This window comes from Callospermophilus lateralis, chromosome 1 (genome assembly GCF_048772815.1).
Source record: "Callospermophilus lateralis isolate mCalLat2 chromosome 1, mCalLat2.hap1, whole genome shotgun sequence".
Taxonomy (NCBI): domain Eukaryota; kingdom Metazoa; phylum Chordata; class Mammalia; order Rodentia; family Sciuridae; genus Callospermophilus; species Callospermophilus lateralis.
This window is the reverse complement of record NC_135305.1, coordinates 77,924,408-77,951,207: the sequence shown is the minus strand read 5'-3', so window position 1 is coordinate 77,951,207 and position 26,800 is coordinate 77,924,408. Positions and strand designations below refer to the sequence as shown.

Genomic DNA, 26,800 nt, shown 5'->3' with positions numbered 1-26,800 from the left:
ATTCTCAAGAGGGAAAAATATATTCTAACTACAGAAAAGTCTCCTTTTATTGAGAATGTTCTACCTCTTTCCATCACTTTTTCTCTCTAGAACCTGATATGTAAGCGATTAATAAAATTATAGAGGAGGTTAGGGATGTGGCTCACGGGTAAAGCACTTGCCTGGCCTAAGTGAGGCCCTGAGTTCAATCCCCAGCACCACAAAAAATTACTACTACTACTACTACTAACAATAAATAAAACAAATACAATTATAGAAACTTGGAGTTAGCAGGGAAATGAGAAATCTTCTAGTCCAAGCCATCTGTTTTAAAATGAGATAAGTCATGCCCCAAGAGGAAAATGACTCACTGGAGACATCTTTACCCCACAAGGATCCCTGTATGTGCCTCTCTGCTGTGCCTCTCTACTGTGCCAGTTGGAGAACCCTGCTCCTTTGGTCCTGTTTCCTGATTCTACTGTAATTTAGGCCTCTTTTCTTTACATCTCATTTCAACTCCTCCTTTTTTATTGTTCTCAATTTCCCTACCTGATTATGAATGGACTGAGGCAAACACAAAGTGAAAGATTTTGAAATTCTTAGACTTTATCAATTGTGTCATTCTTCCCTATAGCTTATTACTTTCAGTATCACATTTACCCTTGAGAATAAGCAGATTTGAATCCAAAAGGAGATGTGATTTCCTTTTCTATACCAATTGGGTCACCTATGTTGGAAGTTACTGTTATTAAACAAGTGTTCAACATAATACATATTTATTTATTTTAATTGAGGGTTCAAGAGAATAGTTAATTGAGTTAAAACAAGAAGGTAACTTTGAGAAGATACAATGAAAGTTACTTTGAAGTCTAAATAAAATTCCTGGAGTCAGCGGTTTAGTAAAATTATTCAGAATGGTTTGGTTTTTCTGTGAGGAAAGCATGCCAAACAAATTTAGCTTATTTTAAATAAGAAAAACGTACACCCACATACTTCATCATTGCTTGTCACATTTCCACATCCATCGGTGCCTGGCTTTCTGGCCCCATCTGGACAAATGGCTGTGATGTTGAAATAGACACCTTGTACCTGGTTTTCCACCTGCACTTTCACTTCTGAAATGAGTTTCTGTGGAGACATCCTCTTTTAATTAAATGCTGCAGTGGTTTCAAATATAAGCAATGAAGCAGAGTCAAGCTTATCCAATTACTCTAGGTTTAATTTTTTACTAAGTCAAAGAGTCTGTCTCTGTAAAAGGATGAATAAATACAGTGTTTCCACATAATGACCCAATTACGTTTGAAATATGTAAGAAATACTGAAAGATTAGATTATCTGCATTTAAATGGTTCTATTTTTTCCCATTGTGCATTTTGATTACTTCAAAACTATTTCTCACTCAACCTTTTATGAAAATTATCTTTCAAAATTCAGTGCTACTTACATATTATGATACAGTTTAAGTAAAACATTGAGAGCATATATCACAAAAGGTGAATTTCCATAGCTAAAAACATGAAATATGCTTCTGACAGAAACAGCTGTTAAAGAAACATTTTAATTTCAAACACTTTATACTATCATGAAAGCTAAAATGCCTTATTGATACAGAGTTGAAAGGTACAGTTTTGGAAGGAATGACCTGACAGACATGTTCCTCTAAGAATGGCTTATAAATTGTGTTAAGACCCGAGGGCTTGCTTTTGTTAGTCAAATTTGTACCAAGCCTTCATTCCAAACTAGGGCTTCTAAACTAGGCAGAAAAAAATTCATTGATTTACTCACTCATTTATATGCTCATTCAGTATATGATTTAGTGGCTATCATGTATTAGGTATATAGTAATTTCTTCTATCACAATCTCTTAAGTTCCAAAGGATCTAGCTACCTTAAATATGTCTTTCAGATCTGTGAGCATTTTATCCCATAAAACTAAGAGTCAACTATATGCAAAAACCCATAGATTATACTTGTAAATAGAGGAAAAAAAGTGGCAGTGTAGGAAGAAAAAAATACTTTCAGAGGATTCTAATCCTTTACTTGAATAATTTTTCTTTTCCAATGGTATAATCAATAAAGATACATGGGCTTACTTATTAATAATTGAGCATGGAATTCCGGTAGCATATCCTTAGGACAAAATACTTTCCTCAAATTCGTGAGTATTATTTGGATTAAAAAAGACTATCTCAGCACCCCTCCTCCCCATTTTGAGGCAGGGTCTTACTATGTTGCACAGACTGGCCTGCAACTTGCAATCTTCCTGAGCAGCTAGAATTACAGGCCTATACCATCATGTTAGAGAAGTCACACACTGTAACTGTTAATTGAATAATTTTGGCAAACCAAAAGGAACTTTCAAGGACATGCAAATGATGAATATGTAATAATATGTCAGATCAGAAGGAAATACTTAATTCAAGGAGTGTGCTCAGTTTACCCTTCAGAAATTCTGTTTAAGACTTTAAGCCAGTTAGGCCCATGTTTTTCAAGCAATGTGTAAAGACAGATCTCTAAAATATTTCCCAGTTTTAGGATGTAGGAATTAATCTCCTGACACAATCTGAAGCTTCTCATTTAATATCTAATCAGTAATGGGACAGATTATTTTTTCTGTTTTAAGATTCTTCAATGAATTGGGAATTGTTTCTGTTGTATTGTGAAGACAAGCTAAAATTTCAGAAGAATTTTGAAAATATAGACACATAAAAATGACAGAATCTCAACTAAGGTAGTTAGCCAGAGCTGAGTTTGTTTTGTTTTTTAATTGATGCCACTATAAGATCAGTCAGAACCACAGTGGGCTCAGACATCCCACATCTGTTCTAGACAAATAAAGAACGTTGAAGCAAATACTTTGGTCTCCTTTCCTTGGATACTGTCTGACACAAAGGTGAAAAGTTGTCAGTTTATTCTCTTTGTTTGGGGTAATAAATGGGGTAATAATACTATAGCAATTCAGTCCTAACAGTATAAATTCCTTTCTTATTTGGATTCTTCTCAGAAACAAACTCTTTATGGGAAAAAATTATATGCACATATGATTTTTCTTGATAAAAATCCCTATTCATAACACTCTTTTGTGAGAGATGTCATTCCTTATTTCATTCTACACAGTTTCAGACACAAAATAAAAGTTCCCAGCAAAAATAATCCAGCAAGGTTTATTTTCCTTTTAAAGAATAACTTTCAATAATTCTTCATTGTATATCCCATGTCTACTTCCTGCCTTTCCCTTTTGTACTCAAGTTGAAGGCAGGTGCTCCTTGAAGATGATTAGAGAAATCTGAGGTTTTTCTCCACGTTTTGGCTGTTCTTTACACTATTCAACTCTTACATGTTTGGGAAGGGAATCAGAGAATTTGGGAAAATGAGACTTTATAACTGGCCCATAAATTCAAAATCTAATCGAGCAAGCTTGATACTGCATAAAAACGACAAAAGAAAAATAGGTGATATCACAAAGCAGGAAACACCTGGGGCATGACGTTGAACACCTGGATTCTGATCCTGATTCTTCTGATTAGCTGTGTGACCTTTGGTTAATTTGCTTCACTTCTCTGTTTCTACAAATATACAATGAGAGTAGTAACACCTGCCTAGGTGAGGATTAAACGAAGTCATGTGTGAAAAGTGTCTGGTTCTTAGTGGTATTACAATATTACAGCACATAGGACATGAAGCCATGACCCAGTTTGAGAGAACAGATGTTTCTTTAAATTCTTTGCATTCAGTTGCCCACTCTTCACAGGATTGATGAGAGCATACAACCATAAATAACAGACCATACTTGTCAAGGTGATTCTTTTACTCAAACTGTTTTGATGAATCTGCTCAAATAATTGACTGAACAATCAAATGATTGATCATAGAGAATAAAATCATCTTAGTAATCTCTATGTCCCAGATAATTCATTTCCCCTGGCAGGTTTTTTCTTTAAATAACACTGTGGATTTCATAATTCATGACAAAGGAAATTATGCAATTTCTTGTTAACAAAATGCTTTCTGTAGCCATGAGTAGGTAACTCATTGAGCATTGGATTTGGAAGAAAACTGAGAAAGTCTCAGGCCCAGGGTTGGATGGCTATCAACGAGACCACATAGTCTCCCAAGGGACTATGGTAGTTTATGCTAACACCAGGCCTAAATGCCAGATTCCCTGTTCCTAATTTTATGTTCTTTCTACCACTCCTCTCAAGATGATACAGCATTAGTTGGTATGTTGTCACAGAAATGTTTATTTGGAAAGTTAAAGTTTATTTGGCAAAAATCGTATATGATATATGCATACCTTGTAGGCTTCTACTACCAAATTGTTGAGGTTAGCAGCCTTTGATTCTATCTCACCAGCAATGGTGCCAGGCAAAAGGGGTAGAAGGTCCTAGAAAATACATCAGTGTATTTACATAATGGCAAATTCTGCAGTGGTTCAGTGATCAACAAATATTTAATATTTTTCCATTACCAATGGAAGATGAGACATTATATGAAGGAAAAATATAAAACATGAAAAATATAAGCAACCTGGTAGGACTGCAAGCCCTTATACCCATGAAAAGGTAGTGTGTGTGTGTGTGTGTGTGCGCACATGCAAATAAATATGCATGAGCATGGGTGTGTACATCCTGAATTACATGATGACCTAAAAATATCATCAGAATTATATCAGAATTTCCAAAGCATCTTCCATGGAACACAGCCCTAAGAGACTTAGAACATAAAAAATGTTCTAAGGGCAAATAAGTTTGGGAAGTTCTGCATATCTTTATTCTATCCAGAGATCCAAATTGCACATTTTCAAACTAAAACGTTGAGCAGTCCTGTAATTTGTAAATAATTTGACTCAGTTTAATGCAACATTCCCCAATGCTTCTTTAAATGCCAAACTCTTTTCTTACATTATATATATATATATATATATATATATATTTTATAGAACTGCTGATCTTTGGGACATGTTGTATCAGACAGTAGGAAAATCAAAGTTACAGGTGGAGCTTCAAAGAAGAGGAGTTTGTGATGGGTAATGCTTAATAATTTTGGAGGATATGCTATTACCAGGGAGAATGTGAGAATGAGCAAAGGTTTACAGGGCTACAGGAGGAAGAAAAGCAGTTGGACTAGAATAAAGGTGCATATTTATAAGAATTCATATTATGAAAGTCTTGAAATCCACTTATTCACTCATTTTTTCAGTTCACAAGCATCATTAACTTTCTTCCATATACTATCCATATTTAAACACCAACAATTTGTTATCTCAAGTCATAGGGAAACTGTATCACAGATTTTTAAAGTTCATTTATTAACAGATGCCTTTATTGAGCATCTAATAATACTACTTTGGAAATGCTAACTTACTAGACTACATAGTTTCTGTCCTTAAGGATCTCACAGGTCTATAAATGATAATTCCATAAAATATAAGCCACATGAAGCATTTGTGCACAGAAGATATTAAGCAGGATGCCTGGCAAGGACTGCAGAGCTGGGGAAAGTTATCAGGGGCTGTTTCCTTAAGGAGCTGACTTATAAGCTCTTCATAGAGGATGCTGAGGGGGGAGTGAACCCAGTAATGAGAGAGAGAATGACTTCCACATATGGGGGTGCAGTGGGGGCAGCAAGAACAAAAGCCCAAAGAAAGAAGCAGGTTGGTGAGTGTGTGTGTGCGGGGGAAGATCAGGCACACTGCTGGAGGGACAAGGGCAAGGTAGGGAAAAGAGGCCCTAGAGAGAGGTAGATAGAACCAGGTGCCAAATTAGAAACTCGGTCCTCTAAATCATAGGGAGCCCCTAGGACATTTTGCTGTAGAAGGTACTGTGGACATACTTGTGATTTCAACACATCATCTAGCACCATGTAGAGAATGGATTTGGGGGATGAGTTTCAAGGCTGTTAGGATCCACATGAAAAGATGGGTGATAGAAAAAGATCCATGAGCAGCTAAAGTAGGTGCCTACAAGGGCGTGCGTGGGACTCAGCAGGGCTCATATCCGGCTTTTGGAGCCTGATGATGTTTACTTTGCTCACAATTCAGTTAATAATAAACCCGGTTTATAGTTTATCAGTCAGTAGCAAATTTATAAAGGACGAGGGAGAATGTGGGAGAACCAATAACACTCTGAACAATAGAGAAAGAGGAAGCAAAAGCTATCCAAAGCTACATGGTATTCCAAAGTCAACTATTCAGCTTACAGGTTAAGATCACAAGATTTGAGTTGTTAGAGAACTCTGGGCAAGTATTTATCCTCTCAAAATGTTTCCCCATCTTAAAATGAGCAGACTAATAAAACTGACCTCACTCAGAGAGATGGTAAGATCTCAGATGCTTTAGTGTTTCTGAACTCGGTACCTGGCAATAGTTAAGTACTCAGTAAGTAGACGCTGTTCCTCTTGTTATTAAAATGGTTAAAGCCATTTTATTTGGGTCAGAGCCCTACTTCTGTGGATGTTAATTTGTTGTCACCTTAAAAACGTGGCTTCATGGTATATGGAAATCAGGGAGGGACTAAAGTTTCACTACATATTTCTAAAGGAATAAATGATATGATTAAAGTGGCACTTTCAGATGACAAATGTGGCTGTTAGGTGTTAGGTAAACCAGGGAAAGTAACACCAGTTTGTGGACAATGAAAATGATTTTAAGTATCCATTGAAACCAAAAGGTAATATAGTTTCTCTAAAGTTTTAAAAAGTAAGTAAGGGTGCTTGCACCTAGCCAGTGAGAGGAGCTTGCAGTTGGAAAGTAGAAGGAAGAAATAAAGATAGTAAAGAGATGAAGATCTGGTGGATAGCGATGCATGTTGGAAACACGGACACCACAGCATTATAGAAATGAAGAAAGAGATTCTAGAAGACAGACCCTAAAAAACCCAAAGACAACTATAGTAAGGCACAGAAGAGGAATTCTATGTTGAGCAACTGCCCCGAAGGATTCAGGACACCACTGAGACCACACCTGAATAGGGGATTTGGCTGGCTCGGTTACCTCTCAGGCTCTTCCTGGTCCTTTAGTGGAAAATATACACCAAAGCTAGATGTGCTGGTGCTGTGGAAAATCAAGCAGATAAGTCTCTAACTTTAGCCTATGGTAAGAATACGTCCATGGCTAGATTATAAGCAGGAATCTGGACATGAAAGGTATAGATATGAAGTGTGAAGTACTTTCACCTGATAAGAATCTTTCTTGTTGTTGTCACATCCATCATGTCCTTCAGTGTTAGGCTATGTCTATGTATATTAGGTAAAATTCTCAAACAGCATTTAGTGCATGACTTGTTTCTATGAGTTACAAACCTAGGTCGAATTTGTACTTAAATGCTAATTTAAGATACAATAAAATGTACTTTAGTTAATACATTATTAAATTCAGATTATACAATTCCAAATTCTTATCTCTGGTTCCAAGAAGTGCCCTAATTTCAACTACTAATGTAAACATTCTAGTTCGTATGTTTAGGAATTGACATACCTTATACCAATGAAATTGTTTTCCTTGAACTGCAAAAATGACATTAATGTTGTTGTCTATTAGTTTTTCCGAAAGTTGGCCCAGAGAGGGATGTTCCTGCAATGGATAATGAAATAAAGAAAGGAATGAAAATTTGTAGCTCAGCCCCACACACATCCAAACAGCTACTATGAAGAAAGCCTTGTGACTTACGCAACAACATACTTACTAGGGAAGGGTTATGGTTTTACTAGAGATATTTAAATTCTTTTCATATATAACATCAATTTGTGCTCTATATGTGTTATATGAATTGTGATGCATTCTGTTGTCATATATAACAAAATAAAAAAGAATAAGTTAACATGATAAAAAAAATTAATGCGTTAGGGACAATTTATAGGAAAAAGCTCCCTAAAAACCTCATTCAGCATAGTACAAAAAATGACCAGGACCTCTTTAGATTAACACTGGACTTAAAGTGATATAATTGAAACATAATTTAATATTCAGAAATAGAGACACATTAGTGACAACCATATTCTGAGGCAAAAGTCAGCAGCATGTGTTGAAATGCAAAATGCTTGTGTACATGTATATGCCTGTAAACACAGGTGTACACACACACACACACACACACACACACACACACACACACATATTTGATTTGTAACATGATTCAAATAAATTCTCTTTAGAAGCCTAAAATTCTGTGCTCAAATCACAGGTTTGTCTCTTTATGACAAAAGGTCTCACTTCCGTCCTCTGTATCATGTGACTGTTATCTGCCTTCTATGACTACTGGCAAGATTAAAGAGATAACAAAAATATGTGAACTATTTAGTGTAGCTTCTTGCATCTAGTAGGTACTCAAAATTAATAACCATTGTGACTTTTCATTTCTAACTTCTCATACAAAGTGTAGATTAAAGATCTTTCAATTTATTATCATATTTAATTTTTCTTGTCAGATGATATACATCATAAACCTGTTTTACTTTTGGTGAATAAAACATGCAGAGCTGTTTGTGGCGATGAGAAAGCTAGGGTTGAGGAGGAGGAGGGGAATAAAATTTATTTTAGAAAATATGAGAAATTGACAACCATAGAAATTGCCATGCAATGTTATACAGTTAGACTTAGTAGTTTTTTTTTTCTTTTTATAAATTCTCTTCTAGGAATTAAAGTGATAATCTCAACTAACAAGTTCGTACTAGACATCTCTCTGAGAGATGGTGTCAAACTCCACTTGCAGTAGCCTTGCCTATTTGTTGGTGCTGATTGCATGAACCAAGGATTTTATGACTAAACCTAACCAGTATTACATAATTCAAGTTCAAATCACTCCACAGTTTTGCTCCAGGTTGCACTATCCAATATTAACTGAGAATCCAATATTAACTAAGAGAAAATTTCACTAAATCAACTTGGTTAATATCTCTGTATTTTTGTAATGACACAAACTTTGTACAAAAGCTAAATTAACTACTTTTGCTTATAACCCAAGTTATGTGACCCACATATTAAATTTATGTATATAGACCTAAGAAGTAGTGTTCAAAAAATCCTATCAGGGCTTGGGGTAGCTCAATGGTACATCATGTACAAGCATGCATGAGCCCTGGGTTCAAATCCAGGAGAAATAATAACAAATATACTTTCATTTCTATATTGTCTACTGTGGTAGAGGTAACCCAAATTTTCATGAGTTGCATTTAAATGTGATACGAAAACAATTTATAACGAGCTTAGAAAGCATACCACATGGTTTACATAACAAAAATTCTACCCAGAGCAATTCTTAAAAATGTAATTTTAAAGCAATAGAAAAAAATTCCTCACATATAAATTCTGCCAGCTAAATTCTCATTCCTTTTCTAACAAAATGTATAATCTTAAAATAGATTTATGATACTTTGCATAATGCTTAGTAAATTAAATAGAACAAGTAAATGCAAGGTAAGTGTTGATGTATTGGGATTTTTGTCTTGATGGTAAAAACTACTTTTCAAACATTTTTGCTTTCAGAAAAATAATTGCAACTTGTCAAGTACTTACTCCTCTTAATTTTTAAAACTATTCATATTTTGAGAAAAATTTAACCCATATAATATTAATCAGTTTATATTTAACTCACATAAAATCAACATTTAAAGAACAGTCATGAGTGTGTATGCAGCTTTTGGAGCCTTCTTAATCTCCTTCCTTTCATAAACAGGAAGTCACATTGACCAAAAGTACACAAAATTTAAATCCAGAATGTTCTAGTTTGGTCAGAAGCTCATTAAAAATTCGGATTTTTAAAGTTTGAAAGAACATGTTTTTTGAGCCCTGAAGCTAAATCAGTTTAAAAAGAAAATTCCAAGTACCTTGAGGCAGATTTTTTTTTTTATTACAAATGTATAACAGAGTTTTAAATAAACCACTGCTGACAAGAGACCTCTGAATGAATAGACCTTTCCAAAGTCCCTTCCCCTTTCTTCAATAAAGCATATCCTCTAAGTATCTTATCGCCTATGTCTTTTACTTTGCTGGCAGGAGAACACACTCCCTCCTAGCCAGCTGTGCTGTTCGATGATGTCACTGCTCCCCAAGTCTCACTCCCCCTCTGTCTAACCTGGTTCACATTGTTTCTCCAAACTCTGAGAATAATTAATAGAGATAACAGGCATTTCAGGGGCAAAAGGGAGAAGGCAAAGCAATATGCCAAAACAGTTACTAGATAGTGAAGGCAGTTGGAAGTAACTCTTAAATGTCAGAAGGCAAGAGGGGCATGAAAGGTTCATTAGGAGCAAGTTCAGTTAAAGAGCTAACTGTGGAGATGTGGTAGAATTTTAAAAAGTGTGTATACCTGGAGGATGAAAGGGAAATGTTTAAGAAACCCTTAACCTTCAACAAAATTAATAATTAAAAGTTTATAAAATGATTTCAAATTTGTAGTATTGGATATTGTAATGTTTTAACAACTAAGTTAAATAAAATATTTAATTATCTGGTTTATTTTTTAGAGTTCACTTTTTAGAGAAGAGAGACAAATAATATGCAAGCAATCTGATAGCAGAGATTTATTTGGAGATAAAAAGTTTGAAGCATACATTTTCAGCGCACATCCATTGCCTTAGCCTGTGTCCCCTCTGAGTGGCAGCATAGTGCTAACTGCACAGACCAGGGTTTCTCAATAGCAGTGCTATTGACATTTGGGGCTGGATATTTTCTAGCTTGGGGGATTGTCCTCTGCAGTATAGGATGTCTAGTAGCAACCCTAGAATCTACCCAGTAGAACGTAGCACCTCCATTACCTGACTGCAACCACCAAAATGTGTCTGGATATGGAAAAGGTCCTCTGAAGGGTAAGACCTGCAACAGGTGGGGCCTTTTGAGAGATCATTGAGGTGTGTTCACAAGAGGATTGTGGGACCCTGGCCCCTTCCACTTTCTCTCTTTTGATCCCTGACCACAAGGTGAGAGGTTTCACCACTTGCTGACACCATTATGTGCCACCACCGGTCCAAAGCAAGGTGAGCAACTTACCATGGACTAGAACCCCCCAAACTAGGACTAAAATAATCCTGTGTCTTTATAATTTGATTATTTCAGTATTTGTTATAGTGACAGAAAGGTGACTAATATACTATGTGACTGGGCATCTACACTTTTCTGGGATCCATATTTCATGTGCATAAACTGATAGAAATAGCAGTAGCTGCCTCTCACACTGATGGTGGGGATAAGTGGGTGAATGCATAAAGGCTTTCACCTGTCTTTCCATAATTACCAAGCCCAAACTAAAGTTGAGTGGGGGGTTCTAACCTTTTGTTACTCTGCTTGGCATCCACAGCTATGTAGGGGAGTGACTACAGGTGAGGGACTGATTCCCTGGTACCTCCATTTTCTCATTTATAAGACACAAGTAAAGCAGTAGCTCCAACTCACTGGGGTGCTGAGTGCTGTTACATGAAAGTTAAGGGACAGACATCACACACTGATCAATAAAAGACATGTTTTAACAAAAGATGCTAAATAAGAGACATTACTACATATGCTAGATATGGTCCTTGGATTTGCCTTAATGGACCCATCTACCTATTAACTCTTCATAACTGATCCCTCAGGTGTTTGAATTTGTGGTACTTGCCCAAAATGGTACCAAGTGTAGCCATATACTCTACTTAATGAAGTAAGTAGACATCACAGTAGTAAATATTTGGTTTCATGCTGTCTATTGTTTGCATTAGTTGTTATTATTATTTGTCTCCCCCTAAACAGTGAGGTACTGGAAATCTTCAGGGACACTATAAGTCCCCAATGTAGAAACTCTACTTCACCAGATCCATACTGTTAGATGGCTGAACCCACAAATAACATGAAAAAGCAAGGGAATAAATTTTCCCAAACAAATCAAGATACTCCAATAACAGAATCCATTGGACAACACAGTGGAAGAAATGTCACAGAGAGAGTTTAGAATGTACATAGTTAAATTAATCTGAGAAGTAAAGGATGGTATAAAAAATAAAATCAGAGAAAAAATCCAGGAAGTGAAAGATTACTTCAATAAAGAGGCAGAGTTTGTGGGGGGAAAGAAAGCAGAAATCCTTGAAATAAAAAAACAATAAATCAAATTAAAAATTCAACAGAAAGCATCACCAACAGACTAGACCACTTGGAAGACAGAATCTCAAGCAATGAGGACAAAATACATAATCTTAAAAACAGAGTTAATCACACAGAGAAGATGTTAGGAAACCATGAACAGAAGTTGCAAGACTATGTGATAACATGAAAAGACCAAATTTAAGATTTATAGGGGTAAATGAAGGCACAGAGATATTAACCAAAGGAATGCACAATCTTTTCAATGAAATAATATCAGAAAATTTCCCAAACCTAAAGAAAAAATGGAAATTAAAATACAAGAGACTTACAGGACCCCATATGTGCAAAATTACAATGGATCCATACCAAAGCACATTATAATGAAAATGCCTAACATATAGAATAAGGATAGATTTTAAAGGCTTCTAGAGAAAATACAGACTATGTCTAGGGGGAAAACAATTTGTGTCTCAGCTAATTTCTCAACCCAGACTCTCAAAGCTAGGAGATCCTGGAATAACCTCTGAAAGAAAATAGATGCCAACCAAGAATCCCATATTGAACAAAATTAAGTTTCAGATTTTAAGATGGAATAAAAACCTTCCATGATAAACAGGGGTTTCTACTCTCATATCAGATAAAGTGAACTTCAAGCCAAAGTTAATTAGAAGGGACAAAGAAGGACATTTCATATATGCTTAAGGGAATTGTATGTCAACAAAGCATAACAATTGTAAATATTTATGCCCCCCAAAATGCAGTATCTGTGTACATTAGACAAACCCTTATCAATTTCAAGAATCAAATAGACCACAATACAATAAGGCTGGGTAACTTTAACATGTCTCTGTCACCACCAGATAAATCCTCCAAACAAAACTAAACAAAGAAACTATAGAAGTCAAAAATATAATTGATAATTTAGACTTAACAGACATATATAGAATATTTCATCCATTAATGACTGAATACACTTTCTTCTCAGCAGCACACAGATCCTTCTCTAATATAGACCATGTTATATATAAGCTATCACATATGTTGCCATACATTTGTGATACTACCTTAAAATATTTTTAGCATCTGTTGGGTTATTTTGATAGCTTCCTTTCCATTAATATTAATTTTTGTGTTCTTTCTATTTTCTTGATTAGACTTTCTTATTTTTATCAAATTTTACCTGTATTATTTCTTGTCTATTTCATATATTTCTGATCCTATTCTTATTTTTTCCTTCCTACCACATAATTTGATTGAAAATAATTTGATTGTTATTCTAGCTTCCTTCTGATACAAGTACTTTAAGTTATAAATGCTCATCTGAGTACTGTTTCATTCCACAGATCCTGATACTTTAAGCTCGTATTATCACTTACTACAAAGCATTTTTAATTTTCTTTTCTTGTGCTTTCTTCCTTCACCTCTGAGAGACTTATAAGTGTGTCATTTAATTTTGAAATAGTCGACATGTGGGGATGGGGTTTTATATATCTTATGGTGATTGATTTCTTTCTTTTCTTTTTTTGTGCTAGGAATTATCTCAGGGGCACTCAACCACTGAAACACATCCAGATCCCGGTTTTGTATTTTATTTACTGAGTTGCTTAGCGCTTCACTATTGCTGAGGCTGGCTTAGAATTTGCTGTCCTCCTGCCTCAGCCTCCCGTACTGCTGGGATTACAGGCACACACCATCACGCCCAGCTAAGGTGATTGATTTCTAGTGTAATAAGTCATGCAGGAAACACAATCTGCATGATTTCAAATTAAAAATAAAAAGTAATGGAATGCTTTTTATATCGATTGTGTTGCTTACATTACAGGCCGAACTGATTAAATTGCATACTTCAAATATGTGTATTTTATTGTACTTCAATTTTCCCTCAATAAAGCTATGACAAAAAAATAAAAAATAAGTAAGTAGAGTATCTTAGGAGAGAGACAAATAATATGCAAGCAATCTGATAGTAGAGATTTAGTTAGGGCTGAAAAGTTTAAAGCAAACAATTTTCTGGGTAAATATGATTTAATCAGAACACCTGAATTAATTATAATATTTCTTTCCGTAAATTTTCAAGTCAGATTTGAATTTTATTGGGCTACCTTTCTGAACTTTCATTTTATCCTATTTCAGAGGTGCACTAAAAATCGTCAGGCTCCTCTGAGCCTATGATAAGAAATTTCTGCCTATAACCTTTGCTTTCCATGAAAAAGAAATCCAGATGAATATTGTTTGCAGAGATCATTTCCTCGATACTTTTCTGAGGACATGAAAAGCATTCAAATTAGGTTTCAAAAAAATAAAGGTTAGAAATATTCTCATGGCATTTACGATTTCAAATAGCGAATTCAGCAAGCTGAAGTCAGACATTTCGCTAGTCTTGCTGTTGCTGTTACTATTGTTACTGGGGATTAAATATGTGGGATTCTACCATCAAGCTATAACCTCAACCCTTTTTAAAATTTTTAAGAAATTTTGAGACAGAGTCTCACTAAGTAGCTGAGGATGGCCTTGAACTTGTGATCCTCCTGCCTTATCCTCTCCAATAGCTGGGATTACAAGAAAAAAAAATATTTATATACATATATATATATATATATATATATGTATATATTATAAATAATACATATATATTATAAATAATGTGTGTGTGTGTGTGTGTGTGTGTGTGTGTGTGTGTGTGTGTGTGTGTGTTAAGTGCCTGGCTCAAAACAAATGCTCAGTGAATTAGCATTTTTATAGTATGTGTTCAAGACACAAAAGCCCAGAAACAGGAAAAGAGCAGAGATTTAGTTAGAGCTGAAAAGTTTAAAGCAAACATTTTTTTTTAAAACACTTTCTGAAATTAAAGAAGCTATTCTTGGTCATGGAGCTACAAAACATTAACACATTTCTTTACTAAAAGATTACAATTATTCCCTTAAGTGGAACTCTGTCTGATATCAATATTAGTTATATATATCATTGACAATGTCAAAAATGCCTCTATCAGATGAAAAAAAATCCCCTGAAATAAATATAATAACTTTATAAAACGTTTATTAACTCACATAGCAAAGTTATGGATAAAATTAGTTCAATATGTTTCCAAACTCTCTTTATCAGCAATTCTAGAAAAATTGTGTGTAATTCATGGTAAAAGTAAAGTTCCTTAAACAAGAATACTAAAAGTCCAGCACATATTTAAAAAACTGCTGGAGAAGAGGCACAGTGTTGACTATTTGCATTGCAAGGAAACGTAAGTGTACAACAATGCCTAACATGCCCTCTGCCGACTTGCCTCATCATCTAAGATGCTGATCCACTTGGCAACTAGTCTATCCCAACACACTGTAAGGACAGGCATGAGCTCTGGAGCCAGCAGTAGGGAATTATAAGGAGGTATGTGGGAGAAAATGAAGACTCATTGACCATAGAGAGATGGGGCACAGGAGAAGCCCTGTGGAAAATGAAACATTAGGCCTAATCTAGGGAGTACGAGTGAATACATTGTATGCACTTGTACATACCATAAGGATAAGGTAGGCTCTTGTCTATTTGAATCCCTCTATTCAATACCAAGAGTCATATCAACATCTGAAAATCCCATTGATGAGGTTCGCTGGATGACCTCCACATTCTTGCTCCCTGGTCTCTTTTCAGTGTGACTGAAGGTCATTGTGCTATTCTTGGTCTCTACCAAGGGTGGGGTGAATGGTTTCTGGGAGGGCTCTGACAAAGGATGGGAATAACCCTGGAGGAGCTGGGTGGGGAGACAGGATGAAATTCTAGGCCCTTAGCTTCTACACTATTAACAATTTTAAATTAACATCTACCATCTCAGAAGCAATGCCGTACTTGAAACTGTCATTTTAACCAGACAAATTATAGTATTACATTATTAATCAAGATTTATATTCTGGCATTTAATCTTGCAGAAAAAGCAGTGGAAAATATAATTTATTCAATGGTGTAATACCATTTGCCAATAATCATGTACAAATATGAAAAAGGTGTAAACAGAAGTTACTTTAAATTATATCTTGTTATGTAATTTACATCAGCCACATCATCTGATTCTATAGTTTCATGAGTCAAGAGTTTAAGAGTGGACACTAGAATTTAGAAGTGACTCCAAAGACATAGTTTCCCTATTTCTTCTTCTTTTTGGTTGAGACATTGACAAAGTGGTTAAGAGTAAAGATTTTAAAATAAAATTTGAGATGGACCCCGCCCCAGATTGGCAATTACTAAGTTTTAAGCTCTCTGTCCTCAGGCAACTTTTACTTAACTTTTCTGACCCTCAATAATTCTGTTTGTAAAAGGATGATTATATGACCACCCTATAGAGTTGTTCAGATAAATTTAACACTATATGAAAAAAAATTTGCTATGGTGCTTTCAATTAATACATACTCAAAACAGTAATTTCTGTTACTCTGGAGTTCACATTGGTCTTCATGAAATAGCTACGTGTTCAAGACTAGAATTCTAGCCCCTATAATTTAGACATACAAAAGATATTTTATTAATTATTTCGCCTCAGAAATAAAAGAACCAGAGTGTTGGACCAAGAAGCTTGGATCCTGCTCAACACTACTGGTATTGGCTTGGAGATAAAGCCAGGAATCAAAGTGTTTGATTACTTGTTTAACTAATAAAAAGTTTGACATTTCTTCAGAATAGACAAACAGGAAAGAAATAGGGTCATTTCAAAACAAGTAGGTAACTATGCCTAGAGTCAGGATCAAGGTAGCTTTAGATACAGGGGGATGTAGAGAAGTTGCACATATTTTATGTATGAATAAATACATGGCCAAGGGATCCATCAAAATGTTTTAGCTTCTTTTGGTTTAGGGATGCATCTCTAGAAAAGAGAGGAATGAGAATTCTTAGGAAGAGGATCCTTTAAAACACAGACCTGAGACAACTGAAATAAGAAGATTTCACATTATTAACAAGCACATTCCTTTTTGGATTCCTCAATCTCACCAGTGAGTGACACGTGGAAAGGTCATTTCTTAAACAGGTGAAATGATGACGAAGAAGGTAAAAGAAGTTCACAATAGTCGGTCCAATTTCCTGACATGGAAAACCCCAAACACTGTCTAAAATTCCACCAGAATTGCAATTTACTTCTTTAAGGTTATCTATGATGTGAGATAAATCTAAAGTTACGACATCAGTTTTTCTTTTCTCTTTCCCTTACTGCCTATCTTCTTCTTTTTTCTTTTCTTTCTTTCTTTCTTTTTTTGCTTAAGCAATCCTCCCTAGAGAGGCATCAGCATCCTTTCAAATACACTTATGAAGAGATGACTTCAGTAACTTGGCAAAACTTCAAAAGAGTATTGCAATTTGAGAATAATGCCATTGTTACTTCTCCTTTTCTTAAAAAAAAAAAAAAGCTTCTCTTTGTCTCAATAGAATGGCTCCTCCTGTCTTTTTCTCTACTCCCAATAAGTAAATAAGAATTCTACCTCAGATGAAAAGAGGTTAAACAGAAGAAAAGATAGATAAGAAGTGACACAAAGAAGCAGGCAGGTCTGCCAAAGTGAAAGGAGCCTGGGTAGAAGAGAATTCGCAAAGGGAAAGGCTGTGTTGGGATAATTCCAAATTCCAAATCTTAGATATGCTATCCAAGGGTCGGACTTGTTGTCTGGTCATATATTCGTACCCCTTGACTTTCAACCTGTCTGGTAGAATGTTCTAGATTAACTAATGACCTATTTAAAGTTTATATATGGGAACCCCACAAATTTAAACATAGTTCATACGCTTCTACTACTGCATTTCCCCAACTATGGGCAAGGTGTCTTCAAGCACCACAGCATACCCATAGAAGTGGACAAAATGTTTCAAAATTCCAAGGGCATCAATATAGTGGTGGCATCTGTCAAGTAGACATAAACTACTAGCTGGAGGTAGGTCACAGTTTATCAGACCTTGCATCAGACCTTGGCCAAGGTGGTCAACACAAATATCAACATGGAACTGGAAATTAGTGTGGCAATATCCATTCTGATGACAAAGTTTAGGAAATTCCTGTTCATGGGTAACTTGTTAAAAATGACATCAATATAGATCTATATATTCTATTCAATCAAGTGTAATGTTTTTAACTGATTGCTAAGTTGTCAGGCACAAATAGGTAAGGTATTTATATCTGGGTTCTTAACTAAGCTTCTTTCGGCCTAAGGGTGCTGTAGGAAAAACCTCCCAGACACCAGTACCCATGAACTGGGACAGTTTTACAGTTTCTGTTATAACATTTTCAAGAATGTATAAATAGGTGTCAACATCAGAAATAAATGATGCTTTGTTGTCCATTTTTTTTATATCTACAATAGACTAATGCTGGGGAAGTTGTGGCACTAAAAGACTGCACTTAAACATAGGATTCAAAGCTTATACTACCCCTCAGGAAGCAACTTAGGCACCTGCTGATCTAAGAAGTGGCCCTACACAAAGATGAGTGTCAGAGGGAGGAAGTGACATACAGACTGGACTAATCTCCTTGTTTAGCTGTTTCATTTTACTGGTCTCTGTTTAGCTTCTACCTATTGTACTATGAAGATTCCTTCAGCCAACCACATTTCATGAGCACTCCTTAGTGTGTTTGTAGCTAGCAAACATGTATCACCAGTAAAAAGTAAAGACATGTTTTTTTTTTTCTTTAAATAAACTACATAAAAAGGAAGCTCTTGTAACCCTTTTATTCTAAAGTATTATACAGTGGCTTGCAGCTCATCAAAGAGTCACTACTAGATGCTGTCAAAGTAGTTAAGCCATATATTTAATTGGGCAACATTTATAGACTATATGGTTTCATACGTCCTCTTTTCTGGCTTATCTTGGTTCTGTGTCTTGCTTCTTTATTTGCTGGCACAAGAACAGCTGAGTTGCCAATTTAAGCTTGTACTTTAATTCAAAGAGTCATAGCTGTGGAGGAGCTCTTGCTACATTACCATGGTCGTTGATTTGACGTAGACATTGTTTTTCAGATGGCAGTTTCCGTCATTCGGCACCACGATGCCTGCCAATTTGCTATCAAGAGCAAGATGAGATGTCTGATCTGTCATCACCAGCAGCAATCTTTTAGCTTCTTTTCGCCATCCAATGTGACTCTTAAAATAAACATGTAATTAGATCTTGTACAATAACATGGATCTGGACTGTGGTCTTTGCCTCAAGTAAAGGATATGTTTGAGTTGACAAACATGAAGTCAGGATAAAATGATGTGCCCATGTACAATGCTGCTTCATAAATAGCATTCACGTTTATTTCTCTAGCCTCTGTGTCACCACAGTCATTGGACCACACTTAGTTCCTGGCTAGAGATTGCTAGTTTCCACTGGAGAAAGAAAAAGCCAAGTTACAAGGTAGGGCCATAGCGTGGTGTGAATGGGACCACAGGCCATTTATGATTTCTTGGAGTGTGAAGCAGGGAAAAGCAGCTTCATCAGAAAGGCCTGAGCCATGTACGCAAGTTACTCTTTCCTTTGTATATGTATGTCCCTCTCCCAATTTAGTCCCTCTGTCCCAAACACATACCAAAATGAGTAACATTGGGGACCATAAGAGGAGAAAGTATTCTTCTGTACTATGTTTTCACTCCATAAATCAAAGACAAAATAAAAACATTGATTCTTGGAACACGTGGCATCTGAGCACTAAAACACACAACAATGATGCAACTTCTCACCTCACAGACAGCTGCCTGAAGCATGGCGTCGAACCCTCCTTCAGGGGTATCTATGTTTCCAGAGATCTTTTGTCTGTGAACTGCTTTTTCAAACTCAGTGATGTTTTCTGTCAAAGACAGCACATGGATGTACCCATGGGGAGGCATACAGTCCAAATTGTAGTCACTATATGGGAAAGAAGAAGTGCAAAGTCTGTTTTGCTTTGCTTCATAAAGTTTCAGAATACTAATAACAGTAAAATTTGTGGAGATGGTAGGAGATGGAAGTAGAATCTTTTTGCCAGAGAAATTTTAAAACTCAAAAATCTATCAAATTAGATACAAGTTTAACATTGGTGAACATTTCCTTTTGAGTAGGAAATAGAGTTATAAGGTTTGATGTTCAAAAAAACAAAAAGGTTTAATTTTTTTAACGTAGGACAACTAAGGGCTTTTGATATGCTGTGAATTCCTAAGAGGAGCATAAGAATTTGCAATAATTTCCTATCAGAGTTTGCCACTGATAACTTTGCAAACATCAGTGACAAGGAAGAGAGAGGAGGAGAATACATTCTTCTATAATATGTTCTCACTTGAGAAATCAAAGAAAATGTAAAAATCCTAAATTCTTTGAGAGTGCTGAGAAATATGTTTGGGGAAATATTTTTGGATATTTAGTTGAAATAACATATTATTTTTTAATTTCTAAAAAAACAACATTGCACTTATTTTTAAAGTGGTGCTTGTTGTTGATTATTGATGAGCTATCAAAATTCATTAAAACTGTTTTGACAATCCCGTGATATCTCAGAAAGTAAGAACCACTCCTCAGGGTTATTCACCTTCAAGGAGAGACTCAGGAAGCTTCACTAGGAGATAAATCAGCCCTCCTCTGGTCAAACAGATAACAGAGTTATTTTGGTACATTGGAATGTGCAGTGTACGATGAGTTGAGCAATTATAAAAATAGGACATGTATCAAAATAAAATGACTTCTGAAACCAGAACTATACAGATTTATTCCTCTGAATACTCAGCAGGCCAAAGGTATTATGTATGAGAACTTGTAACTTAGGTAAGTTCTCTTTTCACGCTAAGCATGTACTCTGTAGAATCCAAATCGCAAAATGATAAGAAAAAAGTCTCAGACATCAATTCCATCCTTTGATGCCTTTCTGTGGAATAACTGAACTTTCTTTGAGGTCATGTAAGAAGGAACATAATTAAACCCAATCACGACAGCAATAGTCAGATAGATGAACTACTGGTAAGAAAAAGACTGTAAAATGTGTCAAACCTTAATTTCACCAATGTGGAACAGTCAGAAAGGAGAAATACAGAATATCCAGACAGGTAATCTATATGTGACAGCATGATTATTGGAAATTAATGCAAAGTGACTAATAAAAAGTAAGGGTTTTTTGTGGTGATAAATACTGGATAAATAATATTTGAAGAAATAACAAATTTAAAACCCAAGGTACCAATAAAAGTTTCAAATAGGAACAAACTTCTTCCTGAAATTTTTTTTATTCTTACTTAATAAGAAAAAATTATAAATTTTGCCAAGTTCTTCATATAGAAACAAACAAATGAGATTTTACAGGGAAAAATACATTTACTATTAACCACATCAAGCATTAGATACCTGCATTGATTATGAATCCTTTCAGGGTGGACACTAATGTATGGTGAAACAGTTTTGTCCACATATGAGCCAAATCCAAGGCGGAAGTCACGGGAGAAAGATGCCATTTTTCTAGATAAATCATTTCCAACAGAGTTTAATTTTTCTATGTTATTGTGCATCGATGCTGATACATCAACCAGATAATAAAGATCCACAGGATATTTCTTCAGAGGATGAATTTTCAGCATAAAATTAGCTTCAGCTCCTAATTCAAAGAAAGAAAATGATGATATAGTCTTCATTTTACATATCTCAGGATATGCTGTCAATAATTTAATTGCATTTTAGCACCATGAACAATTATCACAAATTTGCATATTATGAAGTTTGGAATATGCTTGAATAGTTATAAGGCACTTCAAAAATCAATCTATTAGTCTCCAAATTCTACAATGCATTTCTCACAATTCTATAGGCTTGACAAAGATGATAACAAATAGAACAGCTCAATATAATGTAACAGGATACCACCACACAAACCTGTGTGGCCTATTGCCCTCAGTAGCTAAAAAAGCAGTGTCTCAAAAGGGTATAGATGGTATGCTTATGGAATGATTTGAGGTAAACCAGAAAGATAACTTAAGATGATTGAATGATGCAGGTGTAAATTCATTCTTTTGAGTTAAGGCATATTTATATATGAGATGAGAAACTCTTGTATGAACAGTATGTTAAACTTTTCAAAATAATAAGTATTTCATCAATGAATTAATTGATAAAGTTCTTCTCATCAGTTAGCGAATGAGACAGTGACCTAAAGAATCATACCCAGTGGTACCATGTTGAAGACCTGGAAGATGTCCACCTAACACATAATAGGGATTAAATAAATACATACTGGAGAGGGATCACTGAGGTGAGGCTTTGGCCTTGATATAAATATAAGTGGATGTGAAAAGAGAGTCACCCCAAGGAGAAATGGGGAGTGATTCCCAAGGACAACTGTTTGTAATGTTTAATTTAGTTCTCTGTTACGTCATTTGATTCAAGGACTTGGACCATTCCCCTAGAGTTGGCAGGTCTGCTTTTAATTTAAAATATATTGGGAAAAGTAATTGTTTATAGTTTGTGAATCTCACTGTTTTAAACAATAAAGGAAATACTTTTAATTAATTAATTGTTCCTGGAGATTATTTTGAGTGGAAAGCATTTTTTTAAACATAAATTTGTATACATAATTGGTAGACAGGTATTCTTATTAAAGGAATCCCCAGATTGACCAAATCGTAATGAATTTAAGGTAGCAGTATTTTCTTTTAAATCATTTCATGAATCAAATGTTTTCAGAGGAATTCCAAATAGTAAGGTTTACCGGCATATAATAATTAAGTATGGGAAAAGGGGACAATTGATTCATTCCTGATTTTCTTTATGTACAGGAAACCCCTTTAGTGTAATGCTCCTAGGGTTGTAGCTCAGGAATTTGGAAGGAGAAATCAGGTTTGTGTAGTCCAGCCCATTCCCTCACCAATTCCCTTTAGACCCTGAGCTGTCTTCAGAGAACATTTATTCTGCTCAGTTTTGGGGCTTCTTAGGAACAAGCCTGTTCCTGTGAAGTGTTCTGCAATTTGGGTGGAGAAATTAAATTTAGGAGAATATTAGAAACTGGTATTCAGGGCCAGATTAATGAGAAATAGCACAACAGTAAGGGCTGTTTGTGGGACTTGAACTTGAATATGTAACGAAGGGACTTGCACTTTAATATGTAGTCAGGATTTATTTTTTTAAATTTATTTATTTTTATATTGGGGATTATATTGCTTAACCATCAAGCCATGTCCCCAGTCTTTTCTATTTTTATTTTTTAATTTTGAGACAGGGCCTCCCTAAGTTGCTGGCTTTGAACTTTTGATTCTTCTGCCTCAGCCTCCTTGTCAGCTGGGATTACAGGCATGCACCATCATGCGTGGTGTGTGGTCAGGATTTTTCAAAAAGGTAGAAACGGTTTAGTTGATTTTTTTAACTGTTGGTTTAGGTGTCTTGCTGAAGGCCTGAGGCACTGGCCACGTGATAATTTTATCTTGGTGAATCACTGCAGTTTATGGTGACTGCCTAAACACGAATGGCTGTTTGTTTTCAAAGAGGTGTTACTACATGCAACAGATATTCAGCATATTGCACAGGGGTCTCTAAGGTGTGGGTTGGTGACTTTAGCAGAAAGGAGGAGTCTGTGTAGTCTCAGCAAAGGGACAGTCCTTGGAGTCCTGTGCTATTCAGAGCATTCCAACCAAATGCTAGCCACATGGGGACCTCAGCAAATGCCATCTGTTAATGGTCTAGGAAGCAAAACCTGTCTTTTTGGCGTTGGGAAAGAAGAAGCTATAAGGAAGTCTTATCAAATGCTCAAGATTTAAGGGTGTTGGTTTCTGTGGCTTGATTTTAGATTACATAGATGCTGGCCTTCACATAGGTGCTCTGGTCAGCCAAACTCTTCAGTGTGGACTGAAAGCTCAATAAGATGAGCTTTCAAGATAAGAATGAGAAAAGAGAATCTTCCCATACACAGGCCTTTTAGTCATTGCTAGAGAGAGCAATCATTGCTACTTTTACATGGCAAAGCTCCTGAGTTTCCTGTAACATTCTGGCTTTAAGTAGTCAGCTTAAGGTAGTTAGCTCTAGATGGGTTGACCCCAAATCCCACTTTGTTTGTTAAGAAGGAAATTGAAGAGGTCAAACTTGGATTACCACATCTTGCCCGGGAGCTTAAAACATTCCCCACAATGTGCTTTCAAGTTGGCCTTAGATTGGATAATTATATATGAGGGAGAAAAGTCTTGAAGACATGTTTTGTAGGCATTAGTATTCCACTGTAAGAGGCAGCAGAAGTACCTACTCATGGCAGGGTGAGTACTGTGGCCCTATGTAAAACACCAACATAGTTCATACTGGGCTACCACCAACACAGGGATCAAAGACCAGGTGACATTAGAGAAGGATTGAACATATTGGCACAGAAAGAAACATACCTAAAAATATGGCAATGTCTGTCTGCCACCTTCATGAGGCTATTAAAGAAGACGGCAGTGCCTTAGATGCTACTCTGAGAGAGGAGCTACGCAGAGCTGGACTGTGCTTGTGTATTCCACAAAACTGGCATAGACTAGCTGATAAAAACAAGAAAAAAAATTCACCATCAGCTTCTAAACTACTGAGTTTCTGCCAAAGTCTTTGGGAACTGCCTTTAAATTGGCATATGCACTCAATTCTGAGAATATAATTTAGTTTATGGAAACTACTAAATGGCTTGGAATTGACTTGTTTTTGAAATGGGGTTGGTAAGGGCCAGTGATATGATAACCTGGTGCATCCAATTCACTATAAAATCTTCACAAAGTGAGACATAATTCTCTGCAGTGAAACTGAAATTGCATTAAACTGTTTAAATCTTGACAGAATTATTCCATTCCAATAAAAGGCAAAAGTCAAAGTTTAACCGAAATAAGAACCCGAGTCCTACCACAGCATCAAGAATTCACCTGAGATGAAAAAGTAGGGGATAACAAATTTGGGACTTAAATTTTTAAAAAATTAACTCACATAGTCAGATATTTGATATCAGTCTTCGAATTTTCACTAAAGAATGTGAATGCTGGATAACTTTGAATTTTAACCTAAACAAATAAATTTAATTGTCAAATTTCTAATTTCTTAAGAAGTTTGTAATGATGATTTTTTTGGTTGTAATTTGTGGCATTTTAGAGTTTTGTTATTTGACTATATCAAACTTTTCATGTAGTCTCATTATGGAACCATTTATAAACTATATTGGTCCATAGGCATAATTTGAAGTGAGAAATAGAGTGTGAAATCTGGAAATTATTTAATTGAAGAAGTGCTATGATCCATTTCAGGATGTTTAGGCAAATCTTTACTTCCCACCATGTGTCTCCAGGATTGTGATCAAAGGATCTATAGTTGGCATGGTATTGTGGCCACATGAAAATGACAGCAGAACTGTCCTGATAGACCACTGCACTCTGCCATGAAAGAGCAATGACCTCAGATCCATCGAATGCTTAAGGCTACATCCAATGGTTTAAAACAAAGAGACCGGGGAAGTTGGGGAAGGAGGGGAAATGAGTGCTCCCATTCTTGATCTTTCTTCTACAAGAATAACTCTTCTTCTATTCACTCATGCCTCCTTATGGGTAATATTTGATATAAAAGGTGACTTTATCCAAAGAAGGACATCAATTTTCCATATTCCGTATTCAGTACCTTTCCATTATTTAAAACTACCAAGAGTATTCCATATCAGATATTACTGAATAGTTATATTCAGCTAGAATTCTTATGTAAATAAGGATAAACTTGATCTGAAGTGTACTCTATAAATACTTTCAGTCCTAAGGTATGATGGGTTAATATTTAGATTGAATTTTAATAGCAGATATAAGTCAATATGTCCTTTTAATTATACTTGCTTTTGTTATTTTAGGGGTTTAGGCTGCTGAAAAAGAAGGGTGATAATTATTTATGTTTCTGGGATCTTCTTTTTACCAATCTCACAAAGTACCAAGTAACTTCTACAATAAGGATTGAGATTCTGGCAATGACTAAGTTGTGTACTCGTCCATGCCAATTGCTACCATGGTACAAATACATCCTTATTTTCAACTGTTTTCTATTTTTGTAAAGTAGGTAAATGTTAAAAATCTATTTGGGTGTGTGTTTATGCGTATGTCTTTAAATTATCATCAGATTCTCCTGGATGCAGCACTATTTTCCTTTTTTTCCCCCATGGGATTTAAATCACAGTTTCTCACCAATTTTAGGACTTTTTTTCCATCATTAAACAGCCCATTCTTACCACTAAACATAGCTGAAGACTGGCTAAAGCCAACTATGAAGAAAGTAGTTATACCTGACTATAATTTGGGGCTAACCATGACATTTCCTTCTTGGTTTTTTGTGTCTTTTTTTTTCTTCTATGGATCTAGACTTCTAAATACAAGGTGGAATCAAGTTATTTATAATCTTTTAGCACAAACATATAGTGCTGACACATTTAGGGGCTTTAGAGTAGAAATCTTGTAGCTTATTCTTGAGTCAATTTCCTTATTATTCATTGAGTTAAATATTTCAAGTGAATTCCTACAGTATATCACAACATGAGAAGAGATTCCTATCCACTCCAGCCTTTCTTGGATTTTGCCTGGATTATTTCCCATAGTCTCTTCATTTGTCTTCCTCTAGAGTGTCATGTTCATGCAGTCACAACACCAATGAGTCCATCTTTTTAAAACTGAAAATTGCTCTGTCATTCCCTGCTTAAAATTTTTCAGTAGCTCTCCATCAGATGGTTAATGTCCAAATGGCTAAACATGGTGTATTAAAGTGCCTCTGTAATTTTGATTCTATCTACATCTTTAGCAAAACAGAACTGCTTATAAGTGCCCACATACACGCCACAAATATATA

The 26,800-nt window shown here is 35.6% G+C and overlaps 1 protein-coding gene across 1 annotated transcript in view; it reads right to left on the bottom strand.

The window, feature by feature from the left end:
• Positions 1-26,800, bottom strand: part of Itgb8 (integrin subunit beta 8) — an 84,860-nt gene that overhangs the window by 9,376 nt on the left and 48,684 nt on the right. Inside the window, exons 4-9 of the mRNA XM_076863288.2 lie at positions 21,338-21,584; positions 19,711-19,876; positions 18,973-19,131; positions 7,454-7,549; positions 4,274-4,363; positions 973-1,107 (exon numbers count right to left, since the gene is read on the bottom strand). Coding sequence (XP_076719403.2) covers positions 973-1,107; positions 4,274-4,363; positions 7,454-7,549; positions 18,973-19,131; positions 19,711-19,876; positions 21,338-21,584 — 893 coding nt within the window. The remainder of the gene's footprint in view (positions 1-972; positions 1,108-4,273; positions 4,364-7,453; positions 7,550-18,972; positions 19,132-19,710; positions 19,877-21,337; positions 21,585-26,800) is intronic.